We start from the raw sequence: 23674 nt of genomic DNA on the forward strand, positions 1-23674 counted from the left end.
AAAAGGAGGCACAGGGTAGGTAACACGGGAGAAGGGGGCATGGGGTTGGGGGGGAGGGAAACGGGGCTAGGGGGGAAAAGGGGCACGGGGTAGGAGAAAGAAGCGAGCACATGGAGGTTGGCAGGCGCCAGGGGGGAGATGAGGAAAAGGGAGCCACTGTGGACACAAGGCAAAGGAAGAAGCCTGCGCGGCACTACAGGTGGGTCGCGTAGGGGGTCAGGGTTCCGTGGACGAAGTCGCGGGTACTGCTAGTGTTGAATAAATCTAGGACTGCTTCATGTCTTTATTTCCAGCCTTCAAAGCACTCCATTATACTTGTTTGCTCTGACAGCTTTCTCTATTATAGTGTAAGGCAGAGTTTACGCTACCGTTAGATTCCATTATGAAGGTGTCCGTTAAAAAAAGCAGAAAAAAAAATCTATCGTAGCCGACATTATAGTCCATGGGGTCTGTGTGGTTTCTCAGCTAACCGCTTTTTATTGCGTGGACTAACCGAACGTAATACGGAATGCAGATGTGAACCTGGGCTAAGAAGGAATTCTTCAGTATATATAGCTTAGGTAATTGTCTACACTGATACAATGTAACACAAACCCTGAGATTATCAGCAAGGCTTGATTAAATAAATGGCCTGATTTGACTTAGAAAATTTGCATCTCCAAAGTTTTTTTTATTATTATTATTATTTCCATTTCAAATAAAAAAAAAAAAAAATTAAGCAACATGATAATAGATTTTAAAGAGGTTTTCCTGGAGGATGAGGTTGATGACTCCTCGAATGGAATACCCAACGCAGATGTGAATGGGGCCTTACACTGTAAAATGTTGTTCAAAGGTTAAACCTACGTATCCCATTATTCTATCATGTATATTCTGCACAAAAGAGATTACAACGTTCTATTTAGTGATCTGTTGAGTAAAGCAGAACTAAGGACATTTCCTCTCCAAACACAATTTTCCTTCCTCTTCATATTCCTTTCTTGATATACAGCTCTGGGTAAAGGTCCCCTGTAACAACCAAGAGGATAGATATTAAAGATAGGCATTGCTAAAAAAAATATGATTATTTCACATCATTCTTGACAAAATTAAGTGAATTAACAAAAGGAAAATCTAAATCACATTAATATTTGATGTGACTGCTCTTTGCCTTCAAAACAGCATCAGTCCTACAGCGTACACTTGCACAGTTTTTGAATCAACTCTGGAGGAAGGTTATTTCAAACGTTTTGGAGAAATAACCCCATATCTTCTGTGGATTTAGATTTACAAATCCTTCTGTTTTGTTTATGTAATCCTAGACAGACTAGGTGATGTTGAGATCAGAGCTTTGTCGGGGGTCATATTATCACTATTAGGATTCCTCCACCAAATGAAAGTCACACAAAATAATAAATTGATTTAAATTTCTCCTTTGTTCATTCAATTGTCTAAATAAACTTAATACTTCTATTTTTTTTATTTATTTATTTTTTATAACATTCTGACTGCAGTCCCCGTCCCCCCCCACTTGCCTAAAACTTTTGCACAGTACTGTATATACATGCATATAACAAGTAAAAATATATAAACAATTCTAACAATAATAGGTTTAAAAAACATGTGCAAAATGTATGACCAGTGCCCCAGATGATTCAGATTAGTAAATAGTGAATCCATGTTATATACACCAGCCCCTCAGGTCCTATACGAGGAATGTCTGGCCTAGATTGTTCCATTGAGAAATAATAGTTAGAAATTGTCAATAACTGAACAAAGTCTAGACAAAAATATTTATTTTTCACTCACCAGTGAAGCGAAGGAGGAGCCACCACGCCATGCCCCGAGCCTCCTCCTTTCTACTGCCAGTTCATTTGTGATCAGCCTTGATTTTATGTTCTATAGTAAAGGAAAGACTTTATTAAAGAGGTTCTCTGCTCTGGACAATCACTACTTGTTAGAAGGGTCTCTTAACAGTAAGTGTCCTTCTGTAGGGATCCCAGAAGTCAACTGTGATCTGTATTTAAACCTGGAAGTAAGTAAGCATTGCTATTCACTCAGATCCCTCTCTCACTCCCTCACAACCCCTACTTGTTTCCCCAGCTAGCCCATGGACTACTAGCTCTACCTAATTAATAGCCCACCGCCCTCTCCATCATATTTACCTGTGTTCCTGTCCGGATATTCTGGGCACGTGAGATCACTTCCTTCTGTTCTTCTACTCTTCACGTCTACCGGCACCTGCACAATAGTGCGCAGGCGTGGGAGGTCACTTCCTCCGCTTCACATCTGCCCACCCCTGCACAATAGAGCTAGAGTGCCGGCACTCTGGCTCTATTGCGTAGCCATGGGAGGCCAGCAAATGTCAAGAAGAAGAGTACCTGACCTCCCTGAAGGAAGTGACGTTTCGTGTCCAGAAGATCCGGACATGAAGACAGGCAAGTATGATGAGGGGGTGTTGAATTGGTAGCGTTCTGTTTCTGGAAGGTACAGAAAATGTACCTGGGGTGGTCACCTGACCACCCCAGCGAACTGGGTAAATACACATTTTTGATAAAGTAATTCAATTAGAAGTTAGGTAGGGGGAGGATGTTTTAGTTTAGTGTTAAAGTATCATGTTATCCCAGACAACCCCTTTAAGCTCTGTCATGTCAGAGGGGCAGTGTCAGGGGAGGGGTGTGATTCAAAGTTGCAATCAGAGGCAGCCATTGTGTGAGCTCAGTATTCTGCCCCCTTGTTTGCTCCTGTCTGACATTGCTCTAAATAACATATCAGGCACCAAAACTAACAGCATTGATTGCCCAGGAGAAGTAGAGGCTAGAGATAAATTTCCAGCTGTGCCAGAATCAGTAGAGGAACACCAATTAAATTATGTAAAAAGCTGGACTTCTTTGGGTGGTGAAAGGTCCTCTATAACAAGTGGCAGATTTCGTTGCATAAATATAAGCAACTTTTTCATACACCTGCATGGAAGTTTATAAAAAAAAAAAAATCCATGTACATACTACAAAAATGATACCATTTGCATGTATAGAGTGCATTTCCAAACAAAAAATATACCACAAAACTTGCATATGTGATATAGTCTTTCACTGTTGCGTACAGTGTGTGAATATTTAAAGGGATGGTTTAGTTCTCTTTTATTGATGACCCTGATTGTATGAATGCATATATTATATGTGGTTCTCATTGGAGTCAGTGCTCTAAAGGCATCATTTTCATTAGATGAAATACTCTCTAAGCTGAGACCCCACTTTGTGAAAATGCAGGTTTTTTTGTTGCAGATTTTGCTGTGGGTTTTTTCAGCCAAAGCCAAGAATGTACTGAGCAGAAGGTAGAAGTATAAATGCTTCCTTAATATTTCCCATTCCTTTTATAGCCACTCTTGGCTTTGGCTCAAAAAAAAAAAAAAAAAAAACTTCAAAATCTGCACCAAAAAAAGCTGTGTTTCTGTAACGTGTGGCCCTAGCCTAAATGTGTAAAGGTAGTCCCTAGAGTTTTTACTATAAATTCAAAGGAGGTCCCAGAGAACTATACAAATACTATGGAGCATTTTTTGTCTTCTTTGGTGGGAATACAATCTCCCAGAAGGGTGGGTACTTAACCTCTTTAAAACTACCCATTGATTATATACATTGTGAGAAGGTGACAAGTAGAGTGCTGGAATCGCCCTATATCTCCCCCAAGTTTTTAACTTATGTGTGGTCCAGTGTGGGTCTTGAGTAGGCCTCAGCTCCAGGCTGCAGATGCCACACTCCAGTGCAGATCCAGGGAGTGAAAGGAGGTGTGTGGGTTTGTCCTGTAACCCAGAGTCCGGTGAGACAAAGTTGTGCTTGTCTTGTTCGTGTGACTGGTAGTAAGCCCCACGTATAGTTAGGTTAACATTACTGTTTAGTTAGTTACTCAAACAAGCAGGATTTTGTTTTGTTTTTGCATGAAGTTAAGGCTGTATTTTGTTTTGATCATATTGTGCCTGAAGTCAAGGTTTACTTATTTTCCTGTTTTTTCTAAATATACTGGTTTTCTGCATATTTTGTGTCCCTGTCTTTGACTCTTTGGGTCCGCACCACTTCTTCTTCCAAGCTACCTTCCCCACAAAGTCCAGACAGTCCACGAACCTACCACATTGTTGGCCCTTGTATAGAACATCTAGCAGTAGCCATTCACTCCCATACTGACATAACAGATGTGCAGATTGGGAACCACTGATATAAAACTAACCTATTTGATGATGATATTTTACCCACTCTCACAAAACCCCTAATGACACTATCGAACCTGATCAATACCCTCTCACAATTTGGGCGCCTCTCAGGCCTTAAACATTTCCAAATCAGAAATCTTTCCCTTAGATACCCATTTCAAATGGAATTATGCCACATTGATACCAAAACTACTTAAGGATCTTGTTGACTGGCAATACCCCACCCTTTTTTGGGTTGGTAGGATTCATACGGTTACCACATATCCTCTATTTATTCCGTACCCTTCCGACTCCAGTAACCTCCTCATCCCTAGCCAGCCTACAAAGGGTACCTGAAATGTTTTGTAGACACTAGGCAGTCTGAAAATGCACAACATTTATCATAGTGGTTCATGCTGGATGGTAAATCTGATGCATTCTTAGACAAGCTTGTCTAACTTTAGATCATACATTAGTTGGTTCCGTTTCATGCCAAATTTGTATACCACCATTTTGGCATATATTTTGGGCATCTTAAGCTCGACACCTGTTGAGTGAGTTAAAAACATTGTCTAAAACACCTCATAAACGTGTTACAAGGCATGTGCTTCAGAATTCTGTTGCATTAGATTAGTAAATCTGCCCTATGCACCTCCGTTATCTAACAATATAGGGGATAACATTTCTGTGTTCCTAATATAATTTTAAATTCCATAAAGCAATAGAATATAAATGTTACCTTTGTTTTATTTGAGAGTTCCTGTGCCAGTCTTTCAGTAAACCCTTGTAACAAGGAATTTCCTCCTGCTACAACGATGTTGCCATATAATTTCTATGAAATAAAATGGTTATGATATTATAATGCCTGGTACCAGTTATTAGGAAAAATTACTACTACATTGGATTGATTTAAAGGGTTAGGCTCTATTCAGATGAACAAAGTGCAAAATGACTGTGAGAAGGAACATTTTTCATGGCAGTTTTGCTTCCTTGGGACACCAGTTTTCACAGATCCCTCATAGATCTGAGACTATTAAGGGATCTGTGAAAATGGGCAGTCCATTAACACTGACTGTTGGTCATGTGAGTAGCCTCATTCACATTATTTCACACATGGGCAGCACTGTGGCTCAGTGAATAGCAGTGTTGCTTTGCAGCGCTGGAGTCCTATATTCACACACTACAAAGACATACTGAAAGGGAACTTAGATTTTGAGCCCTATATGAGACACAGTTGACAATATATCTGTATAGTGCAGTGAAATATGATGGTGCTAAGTTAATTTATTAATCCAGCCCTGAACATGATTCGTGTGTATAGAGTGTATCCTTAGGGTAACTCATCAATAACGGATCGGTTAGGGTCTGACACACTTGAGTCCAAATAGATCAGCATTAAGTGGTGCTTCCACGTCATAGACTAGTGATGTCACATGGCCTGTTTGTAGCCCAGTCCCATTCAAGTAAATTGGGTTGAGCTGCAATACCCAGCACAGCCAATATACAATGCATGACAATGTGCTTGGGAAGCAATGAAGAGGCCACATTACTCATCTGATTGCTGCAGACTCTTCAAACAGCTGATTGGTGGGGGCACCAGCTGTCAGACCCCCACACATCTGTAGCTAGGTCACAAATATTATAATCCTGGAAAACCCCTATGAAGATCTATGGTCAAGTCAGTAGAACCATCTGAGAATACTGATGGAATACACCCTTTTTACAGCCATCAGAAAGCAGCTACATTGGTCCCCTAGGAACCACAACAAGCATCATTGGTTTAGATGATCTAATATTAAGATGAATTGTAACCCTTTACTTGTCACTTTTATACTTACTGCACTAATTTTACGGTCACACAACTCAACACTTTTGAGCAAAACCTCACAGACTCCAAGTGCATTATCATCCGGTAAGCCCTAAAGAGAGGAAATATTGTGAATATTACATATCACCATACCCTAAGCAGTAAATAGGAGACACATTTTATTTTAATGATTACATAAGTGTTAAAGATTAATAATCATTGCAAATTATAAGAAATTCTATCTTAAATGACTAAAATGCTTCTCACTTACCTTAATTTTTCTCATATTTGTAATTCCAGAGATTGCAAAACAAAGAATCTTTTGGAATACATCCGTAGTAAATCTCAAAACCTAACGAGTCATTATACCAATATGTTTACTCATCTCTAGTAACTGATCTTAATATAGAATTAGAATATAGTAACTGGTCTTTGGGAATTAAAAAATATGACACAAATTAGGGTTTGCATGCAATTTTTTGAGCACATGCTTCACTGTAGATACAATTATATCTTCCTCAGATCCTGTTTCTTTTGATAGCAGGCTCTGAATTCTAAAGGAGTCGCATTTTTTGCAAAACGTGAATAACTCCGAAATGTGTTATCAATAAAGCAATTGTGGTTTGCCATATCATCGGACTTGTGCATTTGAGGCGCGCGTCCCCTGGTATATCTGTGCAGTGGTTTCACTGTGATCCCTCTACATATCTTCTGTATGACTCAGTCATTACTGATGGTTGTAAAAAAAAGGGACTGGTGACCCAGGTCTTAAAGACCAGTAATATCTCACAATTTGTGGAAAAAGACCACGAGTGCAACCTGAAAAGTTTGAGGATCTAATCAGGATCCACCACAGAGACTAATCTTACAAGTGGTTTCATTATTGGGAAGCGCATCTCCTGTGGTTATATCCTCAAAACACAGCCGTCATCTGTGTAGTTATGCCTCTATACAAATCACTGGTATGGCCACACAAGGGACTATTGCGTTCAATTTTTGGCCCCAGTATACAAGAAGGACATAACTGAACTACAGAGATTGCAGAGAGGGGTGACCAAAATGATTAGGGGAATGAGTGGATTGGAGTAGAACAATAGCTTAACAAACTTGGGGTTATTCAGATAAAAAAGGCGTCTACGGTGACACTTAATAACAATGTAGAAGGCCAATGACAAGGGGACATCCTCTACCTCTGCAGGAGAAAAAGTTTCACCAGCAACATAGAAGGGGATTCTTCACAGTAAGAACAGTGAGGCTATGGAGCTCTCTGCCCCAGGAAGTGGTGATGGTGGATTCATTGTGCAAGTTCAAAGAGGGCCTGGGTGGCTTTCTCAAACCAAACAATATTACGGGTTATGGGTTCTAGATTTTGTTAAGGACAAGTTCACTCAGGGTTTTATACCAATTGCCATATTGGAGTCAAAAAGGAATGTTTTCTCCTGAAATGGGGGAATTGGCATAAAACTCATGTTTGTTTTGTTGTTGTTTTTGACTTCTTCTAGATCAACACTGTAGGGGACTGTAGAGTTATAGGTTGGACTTGATGCACTGGTATCTTCACCCAACTTCATCTACTAATTATATATATATATATATATATATATATATATATATATATATATATATATATGTTGTGTGTGGTATTGCAGCTGTGTCACATTTTCTTCAACAGAGCTGACCTCCAATACCTAACACAAACCCTTGAACTGAAGAGGATATAAGCAGCCATGTTCTACTTCAGTACAACCTCTGTAACCTACATCTCACTAGTTTATTTCCTTTAAACATATAATCTAATTACCATATTGTAGCAAGACCTCATAAGTAAATGCTATGATACAAATAATATTTTCATTGTTCCCTTTATCCTTATTCAAGGTCAAAGGGCATTAATGATCTTTTCTATTCAGTGTTTATATATTGTATAGCAATAACCAAGTTGTATTGTGTAGGATACTTTTATAGAACTATTATTTTAGGCAAGACTTTGTCCAGTATTAACATAAAATATCTAAAAACTGACCTTTACACTTGACATATTAAATAATCCCTCCACAACTCTTAGTCGCTCAATTCCAAACCTACGGTTATAGCCATTGGGAAATTCATAGTGGACTGTAGGCATCTTGGCTGCTACACTGGAAAAACAGAGGAGTTTAAATGGATGAAGAATAATATTGGTATTCAGGATATGACCAGACACTAGAAACAGACATACTTGTCATTATAAGCAGTTCTTGAAACTTGTAGCACAGATTTCTTAAAGTCATGTATCATGCTCTGTAAGAAATTGGTAAAAATGAGTTCATATTCCTTTCTTCTTCTTCCATATTCTGTGTTAATATTATTGATGCCAATCGCACTTACATTGCATACATGGTCATGCCAAGATGGAGTGACATGAGGAAGCTCTTCCATTCTCTTCCAGTTAGCCGGTGCTCCTTCTGGTACTGCTTCCTGAAATGAGGGTCGTTTCATCAGAATTAGTAGCCAGGCTATTGATAAATCTCCCAACAAGATATACTTACCTTAGAAGCAATCATGTATGTAGGGATAAGCTCCACATTCATTTCTTGTAATAACTCTCTGCACTGCTGGGTAATGAAATCTCCAGCCAGAGGTGATTTTACAATCCCTGGAAAGGGCAAAACTCACACTTTAGAGTAATGTAAATCAGAAAGAATTTATTTATTACATATTTAGCTAATACCTAGTGTGACGGTGTGAACCTAGAGGGAGCTGGAGAGCAAACCAAAGACAGGATTGAAAAGGACTTTGACTACACCCATCCCTGGGGCCCCAACTCCAGACAGGGAGCACACGGCAGAAGACTCCTATTGGTGACCTGCAGAAAGTAGGTGAACTGTGGACCAGTTGGAGACAGTGATGTTGTTTGTTCCAAGACGATGGATTCCAGAAGGGATGTGGTTAAGTTTAGTGTGAGTCGGACTGCTGAGGGAAACTTGAGTAAAGCATCTTGCCCTCAGAAGTTAGTCAGGGCTCAAGAAGTGAGGTATCGGCCTGTGTGCACGCTGAAAAAAAGCCCATTTCTTTTGGACTGCCATCGCAACAAACACCTCTGTTAAATCAGGAAACTGTTATCTTGGATGCTAAACTACCCCGCCCCCCCCCCCCCCAATTGTCACAATACTTATTGCATTAGATAACACAAAGGAAATATATTGTGATTCATATCTCTGTATGGTGTAAATTTTACCACCCGTAGGAGAGGCAAACTTGTATAGAGCTAAACAACTAAAGGGTATGTAATGCCAGTGTTGTACTGGGGGACAACTATTCCACTACAGGCAAATATTACCTGACATTCAATTGCAAACTCCTATAATGTTGTTAACATAAATGGGGGGGTTTTCAGTAGTCACTTGGTGCTTAGCCCTTGCTTCTGGGGTTCTGTCAGTAGCCTTCTGCCTGGCTCTTGCATTGAATTACAACCCTGTTAGCATTGTGAGGCTCCGTTCTCACGGAGTAACGCGCCACTCATTTAGACACGTAAACATGTGTCAGAGCGCGGCGCTTCAAAACAAATCCCATTGACTTCAATGGGTGCCGGCTTACACGCGCTACACATTGAAATCAATGGGAGGCTTTGTAACCCATGATTTCAATGTGTAGCGCGCGTAAGCCAGCACCCATTGAAGTCAATGGGATCTGTTTTGAAGCGCCGCGCTCTGACACGTGTTTACGTGTCTAAATGAGCGGCGCGTTACTCCATGAGAACGGAGCCTGAGACAGTGATATGTTCCACACAGCAGCTGACCTCAGGCTAAGGATGATGCTTCAAGATGACTGGTGATTGGGGCCCCTTGTCCTGACTCTGCACCTAGATATCATCTGAACCACTCAGTGTGTTTATAGTATATAAGAAGGTATTGTCTGGGGATTCTTGATGATGGACCCCAAGTTTCCTGCCTGACTATGCCAGGCCCCATAGTACAAAGTGAGGGAGATCAGGGGAAGAGGAAGGGAGTAAAGTGATTCAAAAATTGGAATGCTGTTTCCAAATACATGACCCGGGGATTGAAACCAGGCAAGAACCCCAGGGTCCATCATTAAGAGTTTGACAGATCAGGTAAATTAACCTAAATTCTCCGGACAACCCCTAAAAAGACCCCTTAAAGAATCTAGTAAGTATATTATGCATACACATAAATCTAAAAATTTTCTAAAATTATATCCAGCAGATGAAAACTGGGACCAATGAATAAAACTTAGCTTTTAATCAGCATGGTATAAAATTACAAGTCCATAAGATTATAGCACATAAAAAAATAGACATGATGAAACTGCTTACACGTTTCAGGGCGCTAGGTCTCTTAATCATAACATGATCCACATGCTTATTTTGGAACATGTAAGTAGGCCTGATATCACAATTCTTTTTTACATTTACTTATACATACACATAGCCAGGTTGAAATACTTTCTGGTGACTATCTGTATGAAGTACAATAAGTATACTGTGCCATGCCTGAGTCAGCTGGGGCCCAATTGGCTCAGGGGCCCATCGGAAATTAACCAGTTCATCTGTGCCAGTCTATGTCTTTATACCAGCTATATTTTTATGGGTTCTTTACCTTGTTGAATTACAAGTCCATCAACTACAGGAGTGGCTGTAGTATATGTGGCACCGCTGTCCAATATCAAAGCAGTGACTCGGCCATTACCAAATCTAAATCCAGCAGTCAAGGAGTCATTTTACTGACAGTATATTATAGCACTAATGCTTTCTAAGTGATAATGAAACTGTGTAAATCAGGCATCTGAAAATGGTGATAAAATATATCTGAGACTGAGAAGTGAAGAGAGGCTACAGGAAAAGAGCCAGATAAGTGGAGAAAGAAGCATGTGTGTCCGATAAATTACCGCCTCTTATATTCACTTGTACTATTGATTTATGCAAAGTTAGTTGAAAAGTTATTGCTCTTTTAAAATGTGCCTGTCATTTCACTAAAATATGAATGAAAGGCATCTGCTTGTAGTTTTTATGTTACGTTGTGGTAGCGGAGCAGGTAAATCTAGTATCACTTGTCATATGTCCACCATGTATATATATTGTATCACCTCCAAACCTCCTGCTGTTAGAAAGACGATATCAATCAATAATTATTATTACGCTCACAGGTTTGACGAATCTTCTTTAAAAGCTGCTAAGACTTTTTTGTACAAGCAGCTGACAGCTGTAAGGAAACAACCAAAACCACCAGGCTAGGGCTACACATAGTGTGGCAAAAGATTACCAGGTGATACTGTGACTCCTTCACTCATGTTAGTGAATGACATCGCTTTGCGACTCCTAATGTGCCACTTTTGCTCAATATTGTTCCACTTTTCTTTGACTTGAAATCGCAGGCTCTGGAACTGTGGGGTCACAATGCAACTTTATTCACTAACATTAGTGAAGAAGGCTCAGGTTGATCTGGCAACCATTGGTTTAACAGAGGGAGTCAAAAATGCTGTGAAGCCTGATGAGAACCATTTACCGTATTTTTCGGACTATAAGACGCACTTTTTTCCCCAAAAATTTTTTGGGAAAAGAAGGGTGCGTCTTATGGTCTGAAGGTGGCGCCTGGCATCCGCTGTAATAGAGAGGCGGAAGCCGGCAAGTGATAGACGCCATTACAGGTGCCGGGGCCTGAGACATCGCTGCGCTCCTCTGCCTTGCATGAAGCCAGCAGCGGCAGGGGCTCCTCAGTCCCCCCGCCGCTGGCTTCATGAAGGGCAGAGGATCGTAGCGATGTCTCAGGCCCCGGCGTCTATCCCTCCCCGGCATCCGCCTCTCTAGTACAGCGGATGCCGGGTCAGTATCGGTGGCCTCTTCTCCCCCGGGGCCGGTCCCCACCGGCCCCGTACCTGTAAAGTTGCAGGCCGGCTCCTGCGCGGCAATATCGCAGGAGCCGACCTGTCCGGGTGACAGCCGGGAGCCTAATGAGGCTCCCAGGCCTGTCACTGCTATATATTAGTATTGCGGCTGGTCTCTATGACCAGCCGCCGTAATACTAATATACAGAATGTCCCATAGACGGCAATACAGTTGTATTGCCGTCTATGGGACTTGCGATCAAGTGACCGCAGGTTCAAGCCCCGGGGGGGGGGGAATAAAATAGTAAAAAAAAAAAAAAAAAAAGCTTTAAAAATATGACATAAATAAAAGTTCTAAATCACCTCCTGTTTTTTTTCAATACAAGGTGATCTAAGCAATAGATATCCCCCAAAATGGTATAACTAAAAAGTACAGCTGGCCCCGCAAAAAAAAACGCTCTATACATCCCCGTACAGCTGCAGGGTCACCTGTCAATGTGGCCTTGCAGCTGTTGCAAAACTACAACTCCCATATATTAAATATTTTACCAGTTTTTGCTTCAAAATTTTTTTCCCCTATTTTCCTCCTCTAAAACCTAGGTGCGTCTTATAGTCCAGTGCGTCCGAAAAATACGGTACCACCCCAAGATGGTGGTTTTCCAATAGGCATAATGGAAGCATTGGAAATTCTGCTGAGGTTTCCTGTTTTGCTTTCTGTGAAAAGTGCTACAGTAAAAAATCTGATGCATTTACACAGCGTTTTTCTCCACAGCGTTTTTTCGCTGAAGCCCGCTACGTGGGGCCTTAGCCTTAAACTGGTTGCATACAACTGTGTGCTAACTGGCTGCTGTTAATGAACTGACCGCGCTTCCGCGTCTCCTTTCATTCAATGAATAGGAGCGGCAGAAGCAGGGCCACAAAATCGGACAGGAATAGGACCTGTCCAATATTTTGCAGCCCGGACTATACAGCTGTCACCAACTAAGAGGAAGATGAGACTCCACGGACTGTTATACCCCAAATCAGCCCCCCCCCCCATACTCTCCCCCTCGACTCCAACTGGACATGCCAATAAAGACTATTTGATTTGATTTGATTTATCTTCCCACACACGTGACCGTGTAATTCAGGGTCATGTGTACAGGCCTATAGAAATGAATGTAAAAAAAAATCAGGATAGCACACTGACCATTCATACGGTCGTGTGCAAGGGGGCTTAGGGTGGATGTCAGGAAGGGGGTAATGTGAATTGAGTAGAGCTAAAATACCAGAACCAACATGTGTACAGGTGTTGCATGGACTTGAAGCAAAGCAGCCATTTTTTTAAAAAAAAATAATGTACCACCTGTTAATACGACTCACTCTAATGCCCTTTAAGTAGAAGGGAAAACCCAAGTAAACAATTCAACTTTTTATATTCCTGGAATCAATCAAGAAAAATGCATTTAAAAAACTTACACGCAATTTTGTAATTACAGTTCATTAGTAAACATCCTGCACATGGTAATAGTGTAGGACATATAAATTATTCAGAATTCAGTACTTAACAAGGATACGTGCTAAGAACTGCAGATTTGCAGAGGAAGAATGAAGGAATATTGTAATGCTCAAACATCAGTTCTGCCAGACGCTCCCTTTTCTCTGTTGTATTCCACTGAAACAAAAATTGTAAATTTTGACACAAAGTAAAATAGATATTTAGACTCTTAGAAGAAATATATGTCTCATAAGGGTTTTCCTGAAAAAGACAAATATCTCACAGTAGACCAACACTCACATATTTAACATTTACACTAGGAAAACTCTCAGTTTATATGCTAAAAAAACTCTTAAAAAAGTTATGAGGGTCAGAATATACAGTAAACTGTAAGCTACATAAACTTTGTACTGCTATAATTGTACTGATCTGAGAATAAATGTATTTTTTTCCCAGCTGCCCAGTACACCATATCTAATATTAAATGTTGTCATTAGGAAGTACAATATGTCCCACAAAAGACAAGCCCTCCTACAGCTACAGTGAACAGAAAAATAATTTAAAAAAATGGCTGCTATAAGGTGGGAAAAACACCAGGAAAGGGATACAGATAATCTTGACCAATAATGTGGGAATGGATGAAGATGTAATAATTATCTCTGAACTCATTTTACTCTTCCATAGTAAAGCTGGACATAAACATAAGATTCTTATCCGCCAAAATTAATTGTCCCTGATTGTTCACAGCAGTCTTCAGTCTGCCAAAAATAGTTTGGCTGTGTTGGATAGATTTCTAAGGCAGACTGAGGCTAGGTTCACATCTGCGCTTGGGTTTCCGTTTGGAGGGGGTCCACTTAAAAAAGTAGTTACCCGCGGAAGTCCACAGACCCCATAGAATATAATGGGGTCTATGTGGTCTCGGCTCAGTTCTCAGCTGAAAAGGGCAAAAAATGCAGAAAAAAAAGCGCTGCTTGCAACACTTTTCGCTCTCCATTTTTCAAGCAGAAAGGGGAACAGAATCCCTGAATGGGCTTCAAGAACTGGTGTGAACCCAGCCTCACTGTGCTTTTTAAAAAAAACAAAAAAAAACAATGAAGTGCCTCCTCCATCCAACTGGAAAGCTTAATTGCACATGTTGACTGTTGGATTTTTACTACCAATGACCCCATCATTGATCAGAAGTCTGCTTCATGGCATCCAAAATCCAATGTGCACGGCATTGTTATGCATTCCTCTGAATTCTTACAGCCAGAGAAATAGTACAGCGGACTTTTAGGGCCCGTTCACACGGAGTAAACGCGCGTGTATTTTGGCAAAATACACATGTAAAAAATACACATTTAAAAATAAGACTCCCATTGACATTTTACACGTGTATTTTGACATGTATTTTGATGTGTATTTTGACGTGTTTTTTTTTTTACACGTGTAAAAAAATGTCATTGAAGTCAATGGGAGTCTTATTTTTAAATGTGTATTTTTTACACGTGTATTTTGCCAAAATTCACGCGTGTTTACTCCGTTTGAATGGGCCCTTAGATGCTTTATTAACATGCAGAACACAGAATGTTGCACTGCAGGGGGATGAAATGGAGTTCAGAAATAACTGTATCCTTAGAATCTGTGTCTATTTAGCTATCCACACATTATAGTAGTTCTGGGAGGGGTGTGATGGTATCATATGCCCTTTAAAGGGGCTCTATGAGCAAAATCATGCTGATAGAGCCCCACATATGCGTGAATAGCCTTTAAAAAGGCTATTCAGGCACCGTAAAAGTTATATTAAACTACCTCCCCCCCTGCCATTTTAAAATAAAACCCTAAAACAGGATGTGATAAACTTACCAAACGGGGCGGGCATTCAGGGTCCGCCGTCTTCTTCTTCCACGCCTCCTCTTCCTCCGATGTCCTCGGGTCCTGTCCTCCTCCGGCGCTCGCGAACTGACATTGCTTAAAAAAAATGGCCTGAGCGCATGCGCAGTAGCCGTAGTAGAAGTAGCATGCTACTGCGCATGCGCCCAGGCCATTTTTTTTTAAGCAATGTCAGTTCACGAGCGCCAAAGGAGGACGGGACCCAAGGACATCGGAGGAAGAGGAGGCGTGGATGAAGAAGACGGCGCACCCTGAATGCCTGCCCCCCGTGCATGTTCGGTAAGTTTATCACATTCTGTTTTAGGGTTTTATTTTAAAACTGGGGGGTAGTTTAATATAACTTTTACGGTGCCTGAATAGCCTTTTTAAAGGCTATTCACGCATATGTGGGGCTCTATCAGCATGATTTTGCTCATAGAGCCCCTTTAAGAACACCAAATCCCCTTCCCTTCACTTAGCGATGGAATTACATGGCCTGCAGTGATCACTAGGCAGAGTTCAGTAACTTGCTGAAGATTTATTGAATTCAATGGTAAATTTCCAATCTAATTTCTCTAAGCACCACCCCTAAGAAAATGGCAATACAAATAATATTTTTTGCAAAAAAATATTTCTAGAAAGCCAGCTTTAATTTAGACCTCTGATGATCTAAGAAATGGTGAAGGAAAATGATGATCTCATTTATTACTTAATGACTTTATTGCCGTTGTGAGTGGATAGAGATTACTTACTGCAGGTTCAGACATCAGTACTGGATGTAAACTAGGTTTGGACTTCAGCCTTTTGTAATATATATGGTCTATAATGGCCTGGAAACTGTCCCAGTTCTCAACTAAAGAAAACAGGTACAAAGTGAAGTATTAGGATACAATAAACATATAATAAAATCACCCAGTTTAGAAGGTATTCTGCCTACAGTGTACTGTATACTGACTGTGATATCAAAAAAGAACTGATAGTGTGTTACATACACTGTTATCTCTTGTTCAGCAGATAAGGAAAGTAGTAATGTTTGTCAGCGGATGCATAAACCAGTCATAAACCTTTCTGTGTATTATTGACATCATGTAATCGGTTAGGTCATGCAACCTTGTAATTTCTGCTATATATGGTAAAAACTGCAACCTTCATCAGGCTGGAGCCTACTTTATGCCATAAATGGAGTCATCTGGTTCAGCTATTTACCAGCCTACACGCAAAGAGTAACCGATATGCACATGAAGTCACTATTAGTTTTTATCTTAAAAGATTAATTATGGACCGGACGTGCCCTAATGTCACACATGGAATCCACATTTTTACCTTTAGTGAACCTGTGAGAATTACTCTAAGAATTACGGTTCTTATACACAAGCAGATTTCTGCCACTTAGCGAGTCGTGATTGGCTATAACTTAGTTGCTGCTCCTGAAGTGGTGTACTTGCTGCAATCGTAGTTAGAATGGGGATGAATAGTCATTAATATGAACATTCGTCCCCATACAGTTTGCATTTGTTGGCAGCACATTCTCAGTTTACAGAGAAAGATGTGATAGAAACATTATGGCTCTCCTGTAGAATCACCATACAAAGTTTTAAAGGGAGTCTATCATTGGAATTTTACATTTTTAACTAAGCCTATCTTCATGTAGCCTTTAGAAAGTCTTTTGTAGACCTACCTTTTGTTTTGCGATTGATGCAGCCAATTTTAAGAAAAATTTGTTATCTACTTATGCATATCAGTCTTCTCGGAGCACGGTGGGCGTCCCCCCTGTGCTGTGAGCACCCCCGCTTCATCAACCTGGACCTGTATTGCTGCCCCCTTCTTGCTTGCTGTTCACTCCTTCTTCTCTTCTTTCTTCTTTGTCCCGTTGGCGTGAATGAAATCTTCCACAAGCGTTTTATGCTTAGCCACTTTAGCTTAGGACCTGAGAGTACAGTGCATGCTCAAGATTTCATTCGCGCCCATAGGACAAGGAAGAAAAAAAGGGGGCGGCAATACAGGCTCATGATGATGACGCACAGGGGGAACGCCCACCACACTCCGAGAAGACTGATTTGCATAAGAAAATAACAAGTTTTTCTTGAAATTGGCTGCTTCGATCACAAAACAAAAGGTATGTCTACAATAGCCTGTTTAAAGACTACATGAAGATAGGTTTAGTTAAAAATGTTAAATTCCAATAATAGAATCCCTTTAGGCTAGAGCCCCACATTGTGGAAACACAGCTTTTTTTGTTGCAGATTTTGTTGTGTTTTTTTTTTTTTGAGCCAAAACCAGGAGTGGATTGAGAAGAAGGTAGATGTATAAGAGCTTCTTATATATTTCCCTTTCCATTTGTAGCCATTCTTGGCTTTGGCTCAAAAAAAAACCGCAGCAAAATCTGCAACAAAAAAGCTGTGTTTCCACAACATGGGGCTGTGGATGACATTTTCAGTCTGCATCATTGTTGTCTGTTGGCAAATCTGATCTACCCAATTCATTTGGAGGCTGATTTGCTTATTCAGAAAAAGATAATTATCTCTGCATTGCTTCATTGGTTTAAGAAGAGGATAGAGTTTGAGGAGGAAGACAGTGGAAGACAGGAGGAAGTCATTAGAAGAGTCAAGCTTGTGTGTGGGATGGTAAAGAAATAGGTTAAAAATTTTGTGTCGAATATTTTCAAGACCTTAACCCTTTAAGGGAGCCTTCACACAGAGTAAACAAGCCTGTACTTTTGCAAAATACACGTGTAAAAATACACGTGTAAAAATAAGACTCCCATTGACTTCAATGACATTTTATAGGCGTATTTTTACAGGCGTATTTTTACACGTGTAAGGGCCCCTTCACACAATGTAAGCGCTTGGCTCATTCCGAGCCGTACACGCTAGCGCTTCTAAACATTTCCCAGCTTTACGCGCGCTCCCATTGAAGTGAATGGGAAGTGTTTAGAAGCGCTCGCGTGTACGGCTCGGAATGAGCCGAGCGCTTACACCGTGTGAAGGGGCCCTAAAAAATGTCATTGAAGTCAATGGGAGTATTATTTTTACACGTGTACTTTTACATGTGTATTTTGCAAAAATACACGTGCATTTACTCTGTGTGAAGGCTCCCTAATAGTTTTTTCTCCATTTGTTTCCTCTGCGGGTAACTTTTCTGGCTACCCAATACCCTGTGAAATAAGTTTAAATATTAAAGGGTTTGCCCAGCAGATATTTTTTAATGGCTCAGCATGGCATAAAACAATTAAAAAAGTGAAATCCACCTACATCTATCCTATCTGCTCCCATTCAGCTGGCAGCCCCAGTGACCAATCTCAGACTGTGGTTATTGCTATTCCACTTATTCACCTAGATGCGGGGAACTGATTCCAGTTCGGTAAGGACAAAAGTATATATAGTAGAAATAATAAAATCACCAATAAAATAAAACTACAGTAGGTTGATTGCCACTGACGATAAATACTGAGGCAAATGAACCTATTGAGCAGTGCACACAGACTTTTGGCACTGATTTTGAGGCTGAATCCACCACTTGGAGGCTGATTTTGAGGCGGATTCAGTTTCAAAATTAGCGCCAAAAAACTCAGTGTGCACTGACCCTAAACCTATAGTATTGAGGTCCCTGGAAAGTTTTTGGTATATGTGATTCTGAAGGCTATAACCTTTTTTTTTAATTCAGGTTATTAAAAAAAAAAATTGCATCCTTTTTCGAGGATAACATTTCTCCTGTTGTTTGTTTGTTTATTTATTTATTTTCTTAAATACCACAAGGTTTATACATTGTACCTCCACAAAATCATAATACACCTTTGGAGGGCATTTTACCATTAAATTTTTTTTGCCGTTTTTTTTTTTTTTATGATTTCACTGTAACTGGGGTTGATACATTACACTTACTGGACAGCCGAATTGGGTCCTCTAGGACCCAGCAGCTACTTCAATTCCCCAGACACCCAACAATCACATGACTGGTGACTGAGGGAAGGCTCTATTATGGTGGCTCATATAGCTGTACACACCCTATGCATACAGCAGTCAGGAAGGCATGCACGTGTTGAACTGTCCTTGCCTTGCCTTGAAGTAGAGTTGTCATTGACAGCCAGCTCTCTGCTCCTGTATCTTTACAATCTCATGCAGATGCTATCTCTATAAGGACGCATATAACCAACAAGCCGTAGGCAAGAGGTGAAGTAATTATAATGATATAATGCAGCCCTGAGTTATGTACATAACAACAGCAGAGATTATAATACTAACGCTATGTTAGTAAGGGTGTGTACGTATCCGTGGTTTACATTGTGACTTGATTTGAGCCGTCATCTTGCCAATAAACATTGAAACATGACACAACTTAAAGTTTTTAAGAAAAAAAATGTCTATGAGACATCTCACATATTCAATCTATCCTTTGTAGGAGACACAACTTACTCATTCCATCTTTAAATGGTGTAACGGCTTCCATGTTGTCCTGGGGTATCTCAGTGATATTAGGATCAATGTAATACTTTGATGGTGTGCTTCCATCTCCTCCATCAAGTACGGCACCAATTGATGTAGATAAATCTACCTGCAAATTAGTATCAGTATATTTAATGCCATTCATTACCAATCATATTATATATTTCTGTGACTATGACAGTTTTCTCATTGGATATCATATTATTTATTCCATATTCTATCTTGTATATCTATTATTGTATATCGATTATTGTATTGGTAAACAGTAGTAGATGGGTGATTTTCTTTTTTCTTCATGCGAAAGCTACCTGCACATGATAGGGATTAATGGCAGTGTCATGTCTGTTTTTTAATGAACGACACATGACAGCATTGAATTCAATACCAGAGAATGGAGGCTATTGACATGACCGTAAAAATATAGGCAGCGTCCTATTTTTGTCCATTTTCACAGATCCCTCCATACACTCAAATATATGAGGCAAGACATGCGTGAAAAATGGATGTTTTTTATGGCCGTCTTGCAACTTGGTTGTCGGAATGTAACCTAACAGGCAAATCCATGTTTTTGAATAGAACTGAGATAATGGAATACTAAAGTTTTAGCAAGTGCGGTCTTACATAAATATGACTCACCTCAGGACAGTCTTCTCTTGCAAAGCCGGCACGTATTGAATGTGAACCAATATCAAAGACCAAAGCTCCATCCTGATCTGTAATAAAAGTAATATAAGTGAACAAAAAGCTCACATGTACTCCAGGAAGGTTAGAAAACACTCTTATTACTAGCATAGCAAATTTTTAAAACAATTTTATAAGCTATCTAAAATATCTTTCTGCAGTTAGAAGAATCAGTGCATAACGGTGATAGAGCTCTGCTTTATGCCCAAGTCATAGTAATTAGTATTAATTAGTTATAAAGACTTCTAAAAGTTACCAAAAATATGAAAAAATAATAAAGAAAAATTATCACATAACTGACATAGAGAATTGTTACAGAAGAAAGTCATAAATTGCTGCTGGAAGCTGTACATCACATTATCTGATGGTGCTTTTCTAGAGTCCTGAAAGGTATATACAGTGCACCTGAAAAATAACAGTTCCTACCTAGTGTCCAAATGCAGAGGAGAAGTACAGAACATGTAGTACCGTACTATACTGTAAAGAGGCCTTACCAGCTAATCGGTGCATCCAGTTTACTAATACAGGGACTTTACTAGTGAAATGATCATGCCATCCATCCACAAACATCGCCATATTTGCATTTTTAGACAATTAAGAGCTGCACATTTTTGCAAATATTAGTTAATAAACATTTTATACAGTTTTAAAGATTTTCTCTAACCATGGTGGTGACAGTATTTTGTGTTAAAGGGGTATTCCCATGAACATAATCATATCTATATTTGTAGATAACTAAAAGTTAAGCATTATTGCAAATATAAGTAGTTAAAAATTCTGCAGAGTTTTAAAGATTTTCTCTAACTTTCTTAATATTGAGAGTCTGTTGTCTTGATCGGTTGCCAAAAGATACAACCACAAATGCAGAAACTTTTTGTAGCCTGGGACTCGTCAGGAACCCAGCCATGATTTTCTTATTGTAGCTGGATTATCAGGCAGGGACACTACATGTATGAGAAGGACAATAAGAACATCATGGCTGATTTTCTGACCTTAGAAAGTTCCTGCATTCAAGGTCATATCCACTGGAAACCAATCAAGACAACAACTTGTGACCACAAGATATTTAGAGAAAATCATTAAAACTCTGCAAAATATTTAATTATATTTGCAAAAATGTTATCTATAAATTTAAAAATAATTATGTTTCTGAGAATACTCCTTTAACGGGTTGCCCAAGGTTATGACCATGAATGCAGGATCTTTCTACAGTCTGGCACTTGTCAGACACCCAGCCATTACTTCCTTATTGCAGACAGGTTATCAGGCAGGGAAACTCCAAGCACAAGAAAATAACTTGCGTACAATAAAGATATCATGGTCGGGTTTATGACAAGTGCCAGGCCATAGAAAGTTCCTGCTTTCATTATCGTATCCAATGTCTATCAATGAAGACAACAGGCTATCACCACTAATGTGTGCAAATGTAAATATGGTTATGTTCATGGGAAAACCCTTACAGGTCCAGCGCGATATGTCTACCACATAGCATGTTATCTAGCCGAAAATGACTACTTTTCTCTATGGCTTTCCTGGACAACTGACTCTGCATACATCTTACACCCTTCTAGGGTTATGGCTTTCATATATAATGGAGCCACAACAGCTATACAAGATTCATTTCAAATGGACGCTGATCATATATTGGCACCTAAAACATGGCCATTACAGGCAATATAAAACTGGTCTTGAGCTACTTACAATGAATGTGTCCTTCTAAATGGCTATAAGTGTCAGGACATGTTTTTCAAGCATAAGAATATGTTCACATGGCAATATTTCAGCTGTATTTCAGTGCAGAAAATACTCATATTATGTACTGAAATTTACTTGAAAAACATCTTTCTATTAGCTTTATGCCCAGTCCATATCTGCATTTGGTATTCTGTTTGGGGAGTCCACTTGGAGACCCCCTTAACGTAATACCGAATGCATCAAAAAGTGGTTAGCTAAGAAACCACACAGACCCTATAGACTTTAATGGGGTCGGTTTATTTTCTGCTCGGTGTCTGCATGAATCATGCGGAGAGAAAAGTGCTGCAAGCAAGTGACATACAACTTCTTGAAGAATATTAGAAGCTGTTTTTTTTTTTCTATTGAAGCTGATAGAAAGCAGAACATACATTGTAAATATGCTTAGTTGAGATTTGATGTGTATTTTATAGGCATTTATGCTGCTGGAAATACTGTAGACAAAAGTGCCTGCAGTTCAGTGGATTTTTTTCCTCCAGTAAAATGTGCTACATGAATATAACCTAACACACAATAACATCATGCCAGTAAATGAAGTAGGTTTATAGATGGAGGCATATAGATAACAAACATCCTTTATTTTGGCCCGCAATCACTTTGCCTGATTAATAGTTGTATAAATGTAGAAACTACCCCGTAAATACATCATGTGATTCTATTACAACACTGCAAAGAAGCATTCTAATCAGATAGGTGTATATAAGAACAATACTGTCAACACACCAACACCTGAACAGACTCTTCCCTCATAGATTGCAAGCTCTTGTGGGCAGGGCCCTCTGTCCCACTGTGCCAGTCAGTCATTGCTAGTATTATATCTGTTTGTATATTCCATGTATTGTATGTAACCCTCAAATGTAAAGCAGCATGGAATTAATGGTGCTATATAAATAATAATAATAATAATAATAACAATACAGCAGTGATGACAATGGATGAGAAACTTCTTACACAGCCTTGTCTTACCTCCGCTCATTATTACGTTCTGTAGAATGTAACTGCAAGCAAGAAAGTGCACACACCTATGTCACCTGTTATATGTCACAGGTAGCACCGCCCCGCTGTCTGTAACAGCCTTAATATGGTAAGATATTGGACTATGACAGTGATGAAGGGCAGTGTAAAGCGATAACGTCATTGTTTGTTTGCAAGTCTCTGACCTGCTCTTTGAGCTTTGTTTGCTGCTTCCCAATACAAGAAAAGTACAAAGAAACGTAGAAGGAATCGGTGATATCCATTTGTGTAATAAGAGTCTGAAACAGAAGTCTGAGCAGAAGCTGATATAGGAAATAACAGTGGAGTTTCTAACAGTGTCCTGCAAATTAATGTCCAAATACAGGCCATTGAAGAGACGGTTGTTAAGAAGTAGTTAGCGGGAATATGTCACCATAAGATAACTTTTTCTTTTAAAGCTTTACTAAAGTAAAGGATTTTTGGTGAGTTTTTCAAATAAAAATTCTCCATATTATTATATATATATTTACAAAAAAAAAAACCACTATCAATAAGGCCTGCTCCTGGTTTTCTGTACATTATACACAAAGGTGTGTATACTGTAAGATCTTGAATCAACGTAGTTGCAATAGGGCAAAGGAGGAGGTGAACAAGAGGGGGTGAAGAACTGTACAGAAGTTCAAAAAGTTGTTTCCCAAAATCTAGGTATCTTAGTGTAGTTTCTAGAA

The 23674-nt window shown here is 39.6% G+C and overlaps 1 protein-coding gene across 1 annotated transcript; it reads right to left on the minus strand.

Annotated features, from left to right (window-relative positions):
* Window positions 1–649: 649 nt before the first annotated feature.
* LOC142197911 (actin-like protein 6A) lies at window positions 650–22986 on the minus strand. Its single transcript, XM_075268592.1, has 14 exons — window positions 22959–22986; window positions 20196–20272; window positions 19530–19668; window positions 15870–15970; window positions 13346–13443; window positions 10565–10659; window positions 8498–8604; window positions 8337–8426; window positions 8188–8249; window positions 7993–8107; window positions 6001–6081; window positions 4902–4994; window positions 1789–1878; window positions 650–1008 (listed from the first exon to the last, which is right to left on the minus strand). Exons 1-14 carry the CDS (start codon window positions 22966–22968, stop codon window positions 928–930), a joined length of 1239 nt encoding a protein of 412 aa, XP_075124693.1. The 5' UTR covers window positions 22969–22986; the 3' UTR covers window positions 650–927.
* Window positions 22987–23674: the final 688 nt, after the last annotated feature.

The sequence above is a fragment of the Leptodactylus fuscus genome, chromosome 3, assembly GCF_031893055.1.
Source record: "Leptodactylus fuscus isolate aLepFus1 chromosome 3, aLepFus1.hap2, whole genome shotgun sequence".
NCBI lineage: Eukaryota > Metazoa > Chordata > Amphibia > Anura > Leptodactylidae > Leptodactylus > Leptodactylus fuscus.